This window comes from Amphiprion ocellaris, chromosome 14, assembly GCF_022539595.1.
Source record: "Amphiprion ocellaris isolate individual 3 ecotype Okinawa chromosome 14, ASM2253959v1, whole genome shotgun sequence".
Taxonomy (NCBI): domain Eukaryota; kingdom Metazoa; phylum Chordata; class Actinopteri; family Pomacentridae; genus Amphiprion; species Amphiprion ocellaris.
The window spans coordinates 34,884,820-34,902,319 of NC_072779.1; the positions used below are offsets into that span (position 1 = coordinate 34,884,820).

The 17,500-nt window shown below is 44.9% G+C and overlaps 2 protein-coding genes and 2 non-coding genes across 4 annotated transcripts in view; all 4 read left to right on the forward strand.

The window, feature by feature from the left end:
- The window catches only part of LOC111586251 (hepatitis A virus cellular receptor 1 homolog), a 5,133-nt gene extending 4,750 nt beyond the window's left edge, over positions 1-383 (forward strand). The window contains exon 7 of the mRNA XM_023295951.3: positions 1-383. This exon is cut by the window's left edge and continues 208 nt beyond it. The gene's annotated coding sequence lies outside the window, so the exon portion shown is untranslated.
- A 1,760-nt stretch (positions 384-2,143) lies between these two features.
- trnad-guc (transfer RNA aspartic acid (anticodon GUC)) lies at positions 2,144-2,215 on the forward strand. Its single transcript has one exon. It is a non-coding gene; the product is annotated as a tRNA-Asp (tRNA).
- A 313-nt stretch (positions 2,216-2,528) lies between these two features.
- Positions 2,529-2,601, forward strand: trnav-gac (transfer RNA valine (anticodon GAC)). Its single transcript has one exon. It is a non-coding gene; the product is annotated as a tRNA-Val (tRNA).
- Positions 2,585-8,338, forward strand: LOC111586252 (uncharacterized). The gene is made up of 2 exons (XM_023295952.3): positions 2,585-2,911; positions 5,337-8,338. Exon 2 carries the CDS (start codon positions 5,454-5,456, stop codon positions 7,878-7,880), a length of 2,427 nt encoding a protein of 808 aa, XP_023151720.1. The 5' UTR covers positions 2,585-2,911; positions 5,337-5,453; the 3' UTR covers positions 7,881-8,338.
- Positions 8,339-17,500: the final 9,162 nt, after the last annotated feature.

A 17,500-nucleotide genomic window follows, 5' to 3' on the forward strand; every position in this document is an offset into this window, starting at 1 on the left:
CAGTGAATCCAGAAGATCTGAGAAACTCTCCTGGTAAACTTCTGAACGCTGATGGAGGCTCTGAAAGTCTTCAGTTCATCCAGAATCAGAGAAAATCCCACAAACAGAACTGCTGGAGATGATCTGATTCATGTGTTCCTGGTGGAACAAACAGTTTCTGATGTTTAAAACCCTGAGAGGTTCCAGCAGCACAGTTTTAATCTGAATGACAGAACGTCACAGAAGGCTTCCAATGAAGGTTTTTACTTCTCATGTTGGTTCATGGAGGACAAAGTTCTTCTTTGTGTGTTTGCTTTGCCAGAAAATTAAACTGTTTCTATCCATCTATCTCTAAAATCACTTCACAAATAAAATGATTCATATCTCAAATTATATTTTCTGAACACCTTGTTTGCATCCTGTTGTTTCTGTTTTCTTGTTTCTGTCTCTTTTAACATTTCTGTTGTTGTCGGTCGGTCAGTTGGTCGGTCGGTCGGCTGGTCAGCTGGTTGGTTGTTGGTTTGTTGGGTTTGTTGATTTGTTGGTTGGCTGGCTGGTTGGTTGGTTGATTGGTTTGTCAGGTTTGTTGATTGGTTGGCTGGTTGGCTGATTGGTTGGTTGGTTGGTTGGTTGGCTGGTTGGTTGGTTGGTTGGTTGGTTGGTTGGTTGATTTGCTAATCGACTAGAATAAAAATACAAAAAAAGGAAAAAGAAAAATTCAAAGGATTTTTGGTTGGTGGGTTGGTTGGTTGGTTGGTTGGTTGGATGGTTGATTGGTTGGTTAGCTGGTTGGTTGGTTAGCTGGTTGGTCGGTTGGTTGGTTGGTTGGTTGGTTTGTTGGGTTTGTTGATTGGTTGGCTGGTTGGTTGGTTGATTGGTTTGTTGATTGGTTGGCTGGTTGGTTGGTTGATATTTATATCTGCATTAAAACCACAGGTGTAGAGTTCAGAAGATGAAAACTTTAAATAACCGCTGTAACGTTACTGACAGGAGCAGGCTGTTTCTCTTCAGCTCTTAATTTAATTCCGAGCTCATTCAGCCACCACAGAGTGCAGGAAATTAAATATCAAATGCATCCTGTAGAACTTAATGTCAGACTCTTCCTAGTTATTCAAATGAAAGGTGCACCCATACAGCTCATATTTAGTCTCATTTCAGAGGAAATCTAGCCATATTTATAATGCCATATTTGCCTTGTTCTCTTGTATTATCAGTTTTTCTGCATTTAATACGTTCAAGTTACAGAATAAGATTTGGATCTCTGCTGTAATTAAACAAAAATACATCCACAAACTAAAAATGTCAAAAACACTGATTATTTTTAAAAAATTAATTAATCAGGACAGCCACTGCACTGTTTTAATAATTCCAGTAATGTGTTCAAACTTTAACAATGATTTCACTTTTTTTTATTACCTTGATTTATTCAGTAGAACTCATAATTACTAGTTGACTTGAGGACGATCATGATGCATCACTTCTGAAATAAAGAAGAAATAGAGGCTATGAAAGAATAACACGATAGAAAATACACATTTTTACTGCATCTGTTAGCTTTGTCTTGCATCTAGAGCTGGATGTGTGAACACATTTAAATCCTCTCCAGCGTCTCCATTTACTGGTGTGTAGATGTTATAGTGCTCATTGTTTAACTGTTAGCGCACAGTTAGCTTCCTGCTAACAAACGACGCCATGATTGTTGGAGGAAGTGACGCTGACGTCGGTCACGTGACGTCATCATGTCGCTCGGTCTTCTTCTTGTCAGAGGCGCCACCTTGTGGTCGGACTGCGGAGGTTTGTGCGGCTCAAATGATCGGTTTTTGCCGAGAAAATGACCTCGTTTAGTCGGAAATAGTTCATGTTTTACTATTTCTTTTCTCTAACAGTTTTCTAGCTGCGGTTTGATTCGGTCTGTCCGCTTATTTTATTTTTTGAGATGGTTTTCTGCCTCTGACTGACTGATGACCTGCTGAAAACAATGAAATAGCGCCACCTGCCCATAAGGTGTGTGTAGTGGATGAACAAGGTACTGCAGGTGTTTCTATATGGACACGTACTTACCTGTAGAACTTGCTGGCATGTATCTACCTGTATTACCTTTGCCACTAACAGCCTGTACATGCATGTACAAAACAGTAAATACACAACGGGTGGTCACTGTCTCTCCTCGTTAGTATAGTGGACAGTATCTCCGCCTGTCACGCGGAAGACCGGGGTTCGATTCCCCGACGGGGAGATCAATTGTTTTTTATTTCGTCTAATCACTGTGGATGTCATCATGTTAACATTAAAAAACATAAAAAAATCAGTTTCAACTTCTGACAGTACTTAATTGTGTAATCTGTGGCATGTAAAATACTGTTATGTATGTGATTATTATTTCTGACAAGTCGGTAACTTGTAACAACAGGTAAATTTATCACCAATCTAACAATTATAATGTTGGAAACCAGATCTAAAAGATTAAGCCTTACAATGCAACATATTCAGTTTTCCCGGTTTACAGAGCAAGTATTAAAGTTGGTCTCTGAATGCAACATTTCCTTGGGGTTTCCGTAGTGTAGTGGTTATCACGTTTGCCTGACACGCGAAAGGTCTCTGGTTCGAAATCGGGCGGAAACATGCTTTCCTATCAATTTTAATGTATTTCACTTATTAAGGTGACAGTTATGTGGCTACACTTTATATTCATTTATACTTTATTTAGTGGCAGTTTATCTGTTCTGGAGGTAGAACTATGAAGGATTTAGCCGCTCTCCAGCCGGTGTCCCTGAACGCGGCCTTTAGGGGGAGTGTCTGCGTGTCTCTGCTTCAAACCGTGTGTCTCTGCGGCTGTCCAGCGGTGAGAAGCTGTTCTCTCTCAGACTACACGACCGGACACTCCACCGACCCGCTACACCACCGGAGAGACCGGCTCCAGCTCCAGTCGGCGGTAGGTGCCCGTGTTTACACGCCCGGTGTTCACTGCGAGCCGGGAAGAGCTCCGGGCTGCCGGCCGAGCTAACGGAGGCTAACGGTAGCATTAACGGCTAGTTTAAGGTTCGTGTGGGTCCGTTTAGCAGCTCGGTCAGCTGGTTGTTAGCAGGCAGAGGTGTTACCGACTGTTTATCCGCCTCCCGCACCGTCCCCCGTTATCAGCCTCCCGGAAAGTAAAATATTAGAGTTTAGGTCAGAAGTTGTGTTTGGATGCGGCGGCCATGTTGGTGTAGAACTGCAGCCTGTAGAAAAGATCAGCAGCCTGAGCTCTGCTGCTGGAACAGACTGAAAAAAATAATCTAAATACAAGTTTTATAGCTTCAGAGGAGTTAAACTCATCCTAGTTCAGGTTCCACATCCAGTCCAGATCTGATCTCCCGCAAAACCAGTAAAACCACAGCATAATAACCAGTAAATAACCACAACTCCTAATGGTTGCTTTGTTTTAGTACAGAAAAGTTCACATTTAAGGAATTATGTTTTTACTGAACATCAACAACCTGAAATTTACCAAGATAAATAAATTCAGTTTCAGTAACATTCATCCTCAGTTTATCATTTCCACATTACAACTTCCAGATCACAGAGTGTCTACAAAGGAACACAACATTTAGACAAAACATTACAAAATGAGACACAAAATAAGATAAGTCCTTTATTTCTCCCCACACCAGGGGAAATTCACATTGTTACAGCAGCTTATGTAGCAATAGATGTAGTGACATGAATAAAATAATAATAGAACAGTAGTAATAATATTTACAATATGTACAGGGGTGAGAAATGAGGATGAAAATGATGAAAGCAAGAAATGAAATGACAAAAATTGAGACAAATGACACGAAACAAAAAAGACAAAAAATTTGACAAAAAAGCTACAAATAGACAAAAAATGGACAAAAACAAGACAAAAAAATACAAAAAAGAAACAAAGCAACCAAAAAAGTAGACAAACACCACAAGCAAGACGAAAAGGAAACACAAAACGACAAAAGTATGAGACAAATGACAAAAGTCAGACAAAGACAAAACAAAAACAAGACAGATTACACAAATGAGACACAAAATGATAAAAACATGAGACAAACGACACGAAACAAAACAAAAAAGACCAAAAATTTGGAAAAAAATTACAAAGCTCCAAAAAGTGGACAAAAAACTTACAATAAAAGAAACAAAATGACCAAAAAAGTAGACAAACAGCCCAAGTGAGTAAAAAAGGAGAAACAAAACAACAAAAAGAGAGACAAATGATAAGTCAGACAAAAAAGACGAAACAAAAACAAGACAGGATAATACAAAAATGAGACACAAAATGACAAAAAATGAGACAAACAACATGAAACAAAAAAGAGACAAAAAATTAGACAAAAAAGTTACAAAAAACAACCAAAAGAAGACAAAATATTAGAAAATGACACAAAACAGAACAAAAAAGACAAAAATTTGACAATAAAAAGTTACAAAGCACTAAAAAATGGACAAAAACAAGACAAAAAATTATACAAAAAGAAACAAAACGACCAAGAAAATTAACAAACGACACAAAATGCCAAAAACATGAGACAAGTGACATGAAACAAAATAAGACAAAAAATTAGCCAGAAGTTACAAAGTGCCAAAAAATGGACAAAAACAAGACAAAAAATATGAAAAAAGAAACAAAATGGCCAAAAAATAGACAAAAAACACAAGCGAGACAAAAAAAGAAACAAAATGACAAAAGCGAGGAACAAAACGACCAAAAAATCAGACAATCATCAGACAAAAAAGACTGAAAACAACAAAAACAAGACAAAATATTAGAAAAACGAGACAAATGAAACGAAACAAAACAAAAAATAAACAAAAAATTGGACAAAAAAGTTACAAAGCGACAAAAAAAAATGGACAAAAACGAGAAAAAAATGAGACAGGCATAAATTTCAGGTTGTTCCTGATGTTTCGTAAAAAGATAATTTCTTAAATGTGAACTTTTCTGCACTAAAACAAAGGAACCATTAGCAGTTGTGGTTATTTATAGGTTATTATGCTGTGGTTTTACTGGTTTTACTGGAGATCGGATCTGGACTAAGATGATTCTGACTCTCCTGCTTTAACCTTCGTGTCGTCCTGCAGGTCAGAATTGACCCATTTTAAAGTTTGGAAATGTGGAAAAAATATATACGTTTTCATTCTAAAGGCTGGAATCACAGAATATTTATTTCCTGTCTTAACGTCAGTCGTTCTGCTCCACTTTCACATCTCAGCTCCTGTTTGTAAAGGTTTTAGGAAAAACTGTGATTTAATGAATTCAGACTGTTCTATCTAGAACCCTACCTAACTCAGACTGTTCTGTCTAGAACCCTACCTAACTCAGACTGTTCTGTTTTTACCACCAGGTGGAGAACACTGAGCTGATGTTCAGGAACCATAGCTGTTGATGCTGAATCTCACCTGGCAGAACCTTTAAGCAGAACCTTTGAAATTCCTGTGGGACCGTGGGTTCGGACGCCGACATGGACGACGGCTACATCTGGCAGCGGCGCATCGTTCACGGCATCCGGCACCAGAAAGGCGCCGTTCCCTTCCCAGAGTCGGTGAAGATCGGCGTGGAGTTCAACGCGGCGCTGGAGAGGAAGAACAAGCTGGACCAGAACCTGCTGACCAACGCCGTCATGCTGGAGATCTGCAGCTTCGCTAAAACGGTGACCAAGTCCGAGAAGTACTTCCTGTTTGAGATGCTGGAGTTGAACTTCGAGCTGGGCGTGGACGTGGACGACGGCCAGCAGTGCTACGCCTACTCACTGCGGGTTCACAACAAGATCAAGCTGCTGAGGGAGCAGATCAAGCTGAAGCCCAGCCGGTGGAGGGAACCGTTCACGCTGCCCGATCCCAACTTCATGTCGGTGTACGCAGCCACGTCGGAGGTTCTGAGGCAGTACTACCCCAAACACAACAGAACCACCGACGTCTTGCTGCTCACCAACAGCAGCAACAACCTCCAGAAGGCCGAGGGCGGAGTCAGCAGGAAACGGAGAGGATTCCAGTCCAGACCAAAAGAGGAAGCTTTTCCTTTCTGCGCTGAGCTTGGCGTCACTCTGACCATCCGGCCGGACCAAACACCCAAACCGAAGCTGGATCCAAACCTCCTGACCAACGGGGTGATGCTGGAGCTGCTGGACTTCTCCAGACTGCTGTGTGGAACCCATACCCACATCGTCTTTGACCTGGTGAAGCAGAACTTTGGTGTGGAGCTCAACAGGCTGCAGTTCCGGATGCAGTTCAACAAAACGGTGGAGAGGAGAAACGCCTGCCTGACGGCCGAGGACAAGGACGCCTTCCTCAAGGAGGTCTTCAGGTTCCAGTCTGAGAAGAAACGTCAGAAGAGGAAAAAACCCGACGCAGGTGAGCAGGAAGTGGAGATACTGAGCAGCCGGAGGAGGTCGACGCTGAGGCAGAGGAGTAGCGGAGAACCCTGGGAGGACGGAGATCTGTCCTACATGTGTCCCGTGGACTCTGAGCCAGAAACAGAACAGAACTTGGACGCAGAAACTAACTTATCAGAGGATGTAAAGCAGGAGGAGGAGGAGGTTTTCATCTCGCCGACGCAGAATAACGATTTAAAATCAGAACCAGAGAAGCAGAAGCTGTGGCAGAGACGAGCTGCTCGCTCTGAGAAGATCCTGACCTACTGCCGAGTCAACGACCTGTTCGCCCACTGCAGGGACATCGGACTGGACTTCAGCGTTTGTTCCAGCAGCAAACAGAACCTGGACCTGCAGCTCTTCACCAACTGGGTGCTCTGGGAAGTTTACAAGTTTGGAGCTGCGATGAAGAAGAGTTTACGACATTTCTTATTCGAGATTCTGCTCAACAACTTCAACCTCCCGCAGCAGAACGAAACGCAGGAGCGGAACTTTCTGCTTTACCTGGCGACGAAGGAAAGAATTCTACAGAATCACAGTGACAGGGAGGAGGAGGAGTTCCTCAGCAGGCCCTTTAGGTTCCCTCGAGTTTACAACGTGAGCTTTAAACAAGAGAAGACGGAGCAGCAGGAGGTCCAGCAGTACGAGGAGCATCCCTTCTGTAAAAAGCTCGGCCTCAACCTGTGGTCCAGCGAGGAGCGACCGGCCAATCAGAGGCTGGATCTGGGCGTCCTGACGTGTGGCGCCGTCATAGAGATGTTCAGCTTCGTCCGGCAGCTATGTGGGAACGTCCACGCCACCGTGAGCGACGTCCTGGAGCACAACTTCGACCTGGACCTGCAGAGCGGCCGGACGGAGCTGGCCCAGAGGATCCACAGGTGGTTCGTGACTCAGCAAAGTCTGATGAAGAAGCAGCGGTTCTCCAAAGTCAACCTGTGGCTGAACATGGCCGTCCCCCTGGATGGACCAACGCCGAGCAGCGACCTGCAGGATCCAGACCCCGAAGACTCTGAGCTGGACGTGAAGCCGGTGGACGTGAAGCCGGTGGACAGAGGCGAGCAGCAGCAGGACAGAGTCTACCACATCTGCCAGGAGATCGGGCTGGACCTGGACCTCAGCTGTAGACCAGAACCCAAAGCCAAGCTGGACCTGCAGCTGCTGACCAGAGCCGTCCTACTGGAGGTGCACCGCTACGTTGAGCGCAACTGCAACCGCTACGTCCCCGCCCTCTACGAGATCCTGGAGCACAACTTCGACCTGAGCTCCCAGAGCCACCGCAGGGTGGAGTTCGCCTGGTCCATCGCCTCGCAGGTCATCGCCATGGCAGCCAAGCACGGCAGAAAGGGAGGCTACCTGAACGCCGTGTTCCAGCTGCCCTTCGAGGACCACCAGCCGTCACAGGGCGGCTGCAAAGACGAGCCGGACGACCACCTCCACCACCCGGAGCTCAGCGACAACACCGACATCGTGTTCGTCCGGAAACTGAAGCCCGTGGACATCGAGGTGGAGATCGATTAGATCATAGAACCATCAGATCATAGAACCCTGGTAGAACTAGAGCTGCTTTTTAATCTCTTTTTTTGATGTTTTATTTCTCCTTTTTGAGATTTGAGTCATTTTGTAGCTTGTTTTTGCCTTTTTTGTCTCATTTTTGATGCTTTGTGTTTCAGTTTTGTCAGTTTTTTGTCTCTTTTTTGATGTTTTATGTCTCATTTTTGGCCTCAGGTCAGAATCCTGCTAGAACTGGAGGTGGAGTCACTCAAACTTCACTTTTAAAAAGCGAGTTTTGCTTTAAAAGGTTCTTACAGCGTGTTAAAGGGTGCGTATTGATTGTCTTGGTGGTTGTGAAACAGTTTCTAACATTCATCAATGTGCTGCTGAATCATGAGCTGAATGTCCAGTCACTGTTGAACTATTGATCAGGAGAATAAAGTCATGTTGGAATCATTTTCTCCAACTAATCCAGATCTAAACAAGTCTCTTCCTCTTTAATTCCATCAAAGCTGCTGAGATGTGAACAAACTGCAGGAACCTTCCAGCTGCTCTTTAATAACGTCTCATTGTGTATATTCACCTCTGAGTTTCCATGAACTCGTCCTACAGAACATCCTTGTGTCATTCTGAGTGGTGAACAGGAGGTTTTTTGGTGATTTTAATTAAAAATGTGACTCTGTTCACCTTAAAGAGCTTCAGCAGCATCAGCAGCCGAGTCCTGCTGAGTTTGTCTGAATAATCTGAGCTCCTGTTTTGAGTATTTATCTGGAAAATGTGTAGAATCCTGTTGGATGTTCGTCAAACGTTGCTGAGACCTGCAGGATCACGTGTGGAGATCCCAGAACGTTAAACATGTCGGGCTGAATTAGCCGGAGCTGCATTAAAGGAGACATTCTGGGATGTTTGCATGTGATGTAGTCAGAAAACAGAACTAACTCTGCTCTTTAAAACCAGCGGAGGACGTTTAAACAGGAAAAAGAACCGAATGAAAACTGAGAGCTACAAAAACATCTACAGAGACGCAGAAAAACAGCAGAAAGTGACACAAAACTATGAAAAAAATGCACACAAAATGACCAGAAAGTTCAAAACTGATGGAAAGAGACGCAAAATGAACACGAACAGATGCAAAACCAGCGCTAACACAGAAACAGCAACCTTTTAGAGACACAAAGATGCAAAAGGTTCACAAAGCACTAAAAAAGAACTGAAAAACAAACACAAAATGTCCAGAAAGAGATTAAAGCTGATGCAAAATGAACACAAACAGCATCAAAACAACAGAAAAGTTACTCAAAACAAACACTGAGAGCTACAAAACGGCAAAAGAGACACAAACATCGACAAAGACGCATAAGAAATGAGTTCACAAACCAAAAAGAGTTCAAAACTGATGAAAAGAGACAGAAAATGAACACAGACGCAAAGCCAATGCAGACCAAAACAAAAAAAACTACAGAAACACAAGAAAACAGCAGAAAATGACACAAATCCACCACACAAAAACTCAAACCAATAAAAAAGACAAAAAATAAACACAAACGGATGAAAAACTGAACAAAACAAACACAGAGGTCATCGAAAAACTAGAAATCCTATGAAAATAACGGAGCTCCGAGGTTCTTATTAGCAATTTAACAGAAAAACTGGCTGGAATGATCAAAACGCTGCAAATAGAAGATTTTTTTATACTAATTCAGTTTTTTTCCCTTTGGATCTCTAGTTTTAGTGTTTAAAGCTCCAGAAAAGACAGAAACGAACTGCGAGTTCAGATCATTTTGTTCTTTTTGTGCCTTCAGACGATGACTGCTTCCATTTCTAAATCGATCACTGCCTGATTCTTAATAATCCTCTGACTCCAGGTTGCTGTTTTCCCATCATGCAGCAGGAATCAATTCCTTCCTAAAGGCTTCAGGACATTTTTAAACAGCTGTTTGTGTCAGCGTCCACTAGATGGAGCCACAGTCCAGCGATCGCCACAGTCATCCACATTTCTGCTAAAATCCAGTCTCTGGTCCACATTTCCAACTTTTATTTCTCTAACATCAGTAGAATCTGATGGGTTAAAGTTGGACCAGACACAGTCTGGAAATCTGTCCAAATCTAACAAAAAGAACAAAAAAATTGTCCAAAATAACTCAAAACCTGTCCAAAGTGGCTCAGAATTAGCTAAAAAATTATTTAAAACTTGTCCACCTTTACAGTAATGATTATTTACATGAAAAAAACACCATGAAATGTAGTTTCATCAGATCAGAGGAACTGAATGGATCCAGCAGAGGAGGTTAGCCTAGCTTAGCACAAACACTGGAGACAGAGGGAAGCTGTTAGCCTAGCTTAGCACAAACACTGGAGACAGAGGGAAGCTGTTAGCCTAGCTTAGCACAAACACTGGAGACAGAGGGAAGCTGTTAGCCTAGCTTAGCACAAACACTGGAGACAGAGGGAAGCTGTTAGCCTAGCTTAGCACAAACACTGGAGGTAGAGGGAAACTGGTAGCCTAGCTTAGCACACACATTGGAGGGAAACTGTTAGCCTAGCTTAGCACAAACACTGCAGGCAGAGGGAAACTGGTAGCCTAGCTTAGGACAAACACTGGAGGCAGAGGCATGCTGTTTGCCTAGCTTAGCACACACATTGGAGGCACAGGGAAACTGTTAGCCTAGCTTAGCACAAACACTGTAGGCAGAACTGTTAGCCTAGCTTAGTACAAACACTGGAGGCAGAGGGAAACTGTTAGCCTAGCTTAGCACAAACACTGCAGGCAGATATGAACTGTTAGCCTAGCTTAGCACAAACACCGGAGGCAGATATCAACTGTTAAGCTAGCTTAGCACAAACACTGGAGGCAGATATCAACTGTTAGCCTAGCTTGGCACAAACATTGGAGGCAGAGGGAAACAGGTAGCCTAGCTTAGCACAAACACTGGAGGCAGAGGGAAACTGTTAGCCTAGCTTAGCACACACATTGGAGGCACAGGGTAACTGTTAGCCTAGCTTACCACAAACACTGTAGGCAGATATGAACTGTTAGCCTAGCTTAGCACAAACACTGGAGGAAGAGGGAAACCGTTAGCCTAGCTTAGGACAAACACTGGCAGCAGAAGGAAACTGTTAGCCCAGCTTAGCACAAACACTGGAGGCAGATATCAACTGTTAGGCTAGTTTAGCACAAACACTGGAGGCAGATATCAACTGTTAGCCTAGCTTGGCACAAACACTGGAGGCAGAGGGAAACTGTTAGCCCAGCTTAGCACAAACACTGGAGGCAGATATCAACTGTTAGGCTAGTTTAGCACAAACACTGGAGGCAGATATCAACTGTTAGCCTAGCTTGGCACAAACACTGGAGGCAGAGGGAAACTGTTAGCCTAGCTTAGCACAAACACTGGAGGCAGAGGGAAACTGTTAGCCTAGCTTAGCACACACATTGGAGGCACAAGGAAACTGTTAGCCTTGCTTAGCACAAACACTGGAGGCAGAGGGAAATTGTTAGCCTAGCTTAGCACAAACACTGGAGGCAGAGGGAAACTGTTGGCCTAGCTTACCACAAACACTGGAGGCAGAGGGAAACTGTTAGCCTAGCTTAGCACACATTGGAGGCAGAAGGAAACTGTTAGCCTAGTTTAGCACAAACACTGGAGGTAGAGGGAAACTGTTAGCCTAGCTTAGCAAAAACACTGGAGGCAGAGGGAAACTGTTTGCCTAGCGTAGCACAAACACTGGAGGCAGAGGGAAACTGTTAGCCTAGCTTAGAACAAACACTGGAGGCAGAAACTGTTAGCCTGCTTACAAACAATGGAGGCAGAGGGAAACTGTTAGCCTAGCTTAGCACAAACGATATATTTTATTGTTTTTAACCAATTCTTTATTATCCTTGTTGTTTTATTCTAATCATATCATGTCTCAATATTCTTCTGGTTCTCCAACAGTGGAGATAACATCTCAACGTTGGATGGTTGTGACTTGAAGGTTGTAGCTTCATGGTAACAGCTGATGAAACTGGTCCAAATCTCCAGGTGAGTTTTAAAACCAGCCGGTGAGTCCTGACGGTGCAGCTCTGTGGTTTGTTTCTATCAGGGACTGAAGGTTCTCCTCTCAGAACACAGGATGAGAACCTTCTGACCACCGAGGAGCCTCAGGAACCTGAAACATTCATGAGGAGCTCTCAGCCTTACACTGACACCAGCTGGTTTAAAACAGACAGAAGAGCTGTTAGCTGCTAGCTGTTAGCAGCACCTCGTCTGTTAGCTGTTAGCAGCATCTGGTTGGCTAGCTGTTAGCAGCACCTAGTCTGTTAGCTGTTAGCAGCACCTGGTTGGCTAGCTGTTAGCAGGACCTGGTTGGTTAGCTGTTAGCTGTTAGTAGGACCTGGTTGGTTAGCTGTTAGCTGTTAGCAGCACCTGGTCTGTTAGCTGTTAGCAGCACCCAGTCTGTTAGCTGTTAGCAGGACCTGGTTGGTTAGCTGTTAGCAGCCCCTAGTCTGTTAGCTGTTAGCAGGACCTGGCCTGTTAGCTGTTAGCAGCACCTGGTTGGCTAGGTGTTAGCAGCACCTGTTTGGTTAGCTGTTAGCAGCACCTGTTTGGTTAGCTGTTAGCAGCACCTGGTTGGTTAGCCGTTAGCAGCACCTCTAACGTCCATCCTGTAGCGCCACCTGTTGGCTGCTGTCCATTTGAAGCCTGAATGACTCAATGATCAGCTAATCTGTGCTCAGAGTTTCAGCTGGGAGGTTTTGGAGGAAGCAGGATGAGGAGCTTCAGCTGGATGATGGATGTGTTGCTGCTATAGAGCTTAGTGAGCATGAAGCAGCTGGACGGAGCTGATAACCGGCTGCTACCTGCTAATACCCGCTAACACACCGAGGAGCTTATCTGGAGGTTCTGGACCGCTGACCTCGGACCCGATAACGCTGATCCAGAGCAACGCCGCGGCTCTGATACTGAACAGCTGACCTCCTGGAACCTGAAACACCTGAACACACAAACCCAGCTGCTCCTCCTTCATCCCGCTCGTTTGCTGTTTTTTTCCTCCAGAGTTGGTATTTGGCCAGCAGCAACAGGGTGAGCTAACAGGCGAGACTAATGTGGGCAGACGTGAGGCGGTGGATCCAGCCAAGCTCAGGTTAGCTGAAGGCTAATCAGTAAATTCAAAGTGACTGCAGACAGAGCGAGGCAGACATATGTTGAGAGCAGCGCTTCCATCCAGCATGAGCTCAGCGCTGTGACGGCTGTTTGTTGTCTCCTGTTTGTCCTGCTTTTACATGTTCGATGCAGAGTTCTGACAGTTTCTGCACAACTCTGCATCCAACATGCAGCTTCGTTTCTAAAGCTAGCAGGACGCTTTAATTAGCTCATTTCACTGCATGTTTCTACTGGAGTTCATTAGTCTGACTGCTTTTTCACTTCAGTACACATTTAATCAGATGATATTTCAGACTTTATTGTGCATCTTGTGTTTTACTGTATTTTTCTTATTTTTTACAGCACTTTACAAGATATTTCTGCGAATTTATCTGTATTTTTGATGGCGGTCATGTCACTATTTCTGCTGAGGCTCAATTAAAAACAATAAAATGCTTCCAGCTGTGAATCCAAAACACAAAACACTGAACATCATCACAAGCACACCATCCCTACTGTGAAGCACGGTGGTGGCAGTATCATGACGTGAAACACGGTGGTGGCAACATCATAATATGAAGCATGGTGGTGGCAAAATCATGATGTGAAGCATGGTGGTGGCAGCATCATGACATGAAGCATGGTGGTGGCAACATCATGATGTGAAGCACGGTGGTGGCAGTATCATGACATGAAGCATGGTGGTGGCAGCATCATGATGTGAAGCATGGTGGTGGCAGCATGATGTGAAGCATGGTGGTGGCAACATCATGATGTGAAACACGGTGGTGGCAGCATCATGATGTGAAGCATGGTGGTGGCAACATCATGATGTGAAGCATGGTGGTGGCAGCATTATGACATGAATCACGGTGGTGGCAGCATCACGACATGAATCACGGTGGTGGCAGCATCATGATGTGAAGCATTGTGGTGGCAGCATCATGACATGAAGCATGGTGGTGGCAACATCATGATGTGAAGCATGGTGGTGGCAGCATTATGACATGAATCACGGTGGTGGCAGCATCACGACATGAATCACGGTGGTGGCAGCATCATGATGTGAAGCATGGTGGTGGCAGCATCATGACATGAAGCATGGTGGTGGCAACATCATGATGTGAAACACGGTGGTGGCAGCATCATGATGTGAAGCATGGTGGTGGCAACATCATGATGTGAAGCATGGTGGTGGCAGCATTATGACATGAATCACGGTGGTGGCAGCATCACGACATGAATCACGGTGGTGGCAACATCATGATGTGAAACACAGTGGTGGCAGCATCATGATGTGAAGCACGGTGGTGGCAGTATCATGACATGAAGCATGGTGGTGGCAGCATCATGATGTGAAGTACGGTGGTGGCAGCATCATGACGTGAAGCATGGTGGTGGCAACATCATGATGTGAAACACGGTGGTGGCAGCATCATGATGTGAAGCATGGTGGTGGCAACATCATGATGTGAAGCATGGTGGTGGCAGCATTATGACATGAATCACGGTGGTGGCAGCATCACGACATGAATCACGGTGGTGGCAACATCATGATGTGAAGCACGGTGGTGGCAGCATCATGACATGAATCACGGTGGTGGCAGCATCACGACATGAATCACGGTGGTGGCAACATCATGATGTGAAGCGTGGTGGCAGCATCATGACATGAAGCATGGTGGTGGCAGCATTATGACATGAATCACGGTGGTGGCAGCATCACGACATGAATCACGGTGGTGGCAACATCATGATGTGAAGCACGGTGGTGGCAGCATCATGACATGAATCACGGTGGTGGCAGCATCATGATGTGAAGCGCAGTGGTGGCAGCATCATGACGTGAAACACTGGAGGCAGAGGGAAACTGTTAGCCATGTTAGCTGCTTTAACACAGAACATTGAGGGTGTAAATGTGGCCCTTTGGTGGTTCTGATGTCCTGAAGGTTAGAACTATTCTGGAGGATGTTCCTCCGTGTTCCCTTTGGGGACTATCTGCATGTCCAACACAACTTTTCCTGTTTTCTTAACTTGTCTGCTGTTTAAAGTCTCTGGTCTGAGCTAAGCTAACAGGATGTAGCTGCATATTTACTGTCTTGGTTCCTTCACCAACCAGTGGATGATCTCTGTCATCGGTTCTCTGATGTTCTCTGACCTCTCAGCTGAATCTGAAGGACGTCAGCAACAGTTTCCTAAAACTCTCTGCATGCAGCTCCTGATCTCTGCTGCGTTCGTCCAGACGGTGGATTCTGTGTCCTCAGCGGCTGTTTTCTCGGTGATGATAAGAGACTGGAGGTCGGAGGTCATCCTGCTTAATTCACAGCTGCGTGGCTGCAGGCGGCGGGACGAGAATGAAGATGTGGAGGCTCATAAAACAGAAGTTGATGGCTGGAATTACTGCAGAACACATGTAGCCTGAGGCGGGAGAAGACAGGAGGGGAGAGGAATTAAAGATAGAAGGGAGAAGATGGAGGAAAAACAAGAATAAAAGATGGGAGAGATGAGAGGCAGAGCTGAGCCAGAGTCCAGCTGGATCCGCCTCATTAATCAGATCGTGTGAGCAACCCCAGGCCATGAGACACAGCACACTGTGTCATTGGGTTTGTTCTGGGAGTCTTCTGAAGACATCTCCTCCGTTTTCCTCACAGAGATGTGATACCATCTGAACCTGGATTAGCTGACAGAACGTTCCAGATGTAAGAACAGCTTCAGTTATGGAGTACTTCTCTGAAAAACCCACCCAGAGAACGAACATTATATGATCAATGAAGGAAATGACAGAATTAAGACCACAATAAGAAGAAAACTAGAGCTGCAGCATTCATTGATTCATCAACTAATCATCAATGGAGACGAGAAAGCATCCAAGTTCCTGAAGATCTCCTGGAGTCCAGTTAAATCCATCATGAAGAAATGGAAGGAAGATGGAACATGAATAAATCTGACTAGAGCAGGACGTCCTCAAGACCTGGGAGACTAGAGAGGGAGGCCACCAAGAGAACTACTCAGCAGAATGACTCGGGTGAGGTGGCTCATGCTAACGATCACCATTAGCATATGTGGGCTCGGTGAAACTTGCATTTCAACGACCCCCTTTGTGTCACTCCCTGACTCCCAACGACCATCGTTGAGGAGCCAGGTGGGCCTTGGCAATGGTCATTGGAATGTGAATAACACTGACCACATCTCACAGAGGTTATAAGCTGAGGCAACATCAACCACCACCAGAACTGAAGAAGCCTCTTGGATGAGAGGTGAAACATCTTCAAGGAACCTTCTTAAAGTCCAGTTGGATTGATTTAAACAACTTTGGATAACCATGACCTGGATGAATGAGAAACTACACAGACAACGAGGCCACCAAGACTTTGGCTTTGGTCTGAGGAGACCAGGATAGAGCTTTATGTCCGTCAGACTAGATGAAGTGTTTGAACACCAAACACTGAACATCATCACAAACACTCCATCCCCACTGTGAAGCACGGTGGTGGCAGCATCATGATGTGAAGCACGGTGGTGGCAGCATCATGGTGTGAAGCATGGTGGTGGCAGCATTATGGTGTGAAGCATGGTGGAGGCAGCATCATGATGTTCCTCAGCAGCAGGTCCCGGAAGGCTGGTAAAGGTAGAGGGTAAATGAAATCCTGGAGGACAACCTGATGCAATCTGAAGAGAACTGAGATGTGGAGAAAATCATTTTTCCATCCAGACGATGAGTCGAAGCAAACAGACAACGATCCTCAGAGATGGTTTGAAGACCACAAGGTGGAAGTTCTGGAGGAGTCAGAGTCCAGACCTCAGTCCACCTGAAAACTAGAGTCTGGACATGAAAAGTTCTGTTGATCAGGATCCCTGAGGAATTTGAGTTTAACAATTTATGAAGAAGAAGGAGGAGAAAGTTCAGCTCTTCAGACTGATGGAGACCAACAGGACCAATGATGGAACTGAAGGTTCTTCTGTGACTTATCAGTGAGGACAGTCAACACTCTTCATGTGTCCTCTCATAAATCAGATCATTTTACCTCCATTCTCCATCAATATTATAACAGATTAACTCATGAACAGCAGCTGGAGATGTGAGGAATGTGTCTCAGCAGCCTAGATCTGCTGTCATTCCAGCAGATGGTCCAGTCTTCTCTGAGGTCCTCACCCTGACTCTGGGGTTAAACTGTGCAGAAGGGGCTGAAGGTTGGATTCCATCAGTGTTGTTCAACCAGACAGGAAGTCATGTGACCCAGTTTCCATCCACTCCTTCTCTTCCCTCCAGCAGTCCAACGTACAGCTGCTGTTTGTAGAAGAACAGATCCAGATGGTTCATCAGCTCAGCTCTGTCTTCTGAAGATACAGCAGATGATGAGCAGAGACAGAAGATAATTTACCATCATGATGTGATCTGATGGAACATCTGGGACCAAGTTCTCCTCATGGATGGATGGATGGAGAGATGGATGGATGGATGGATGGATGATGGATGGATGGATAGATGGATGGATGGATGATGGATGTATAGATGGATGATGG

Coding starts and splice junctions, on each gene's coding strand:
- LOC111586252 (XM_023295952.3), top strand. CDS start 5,454: ATGGACGACGGCTACATCTGGCAGCGGCGCATCGTTCACGGCATCCGG.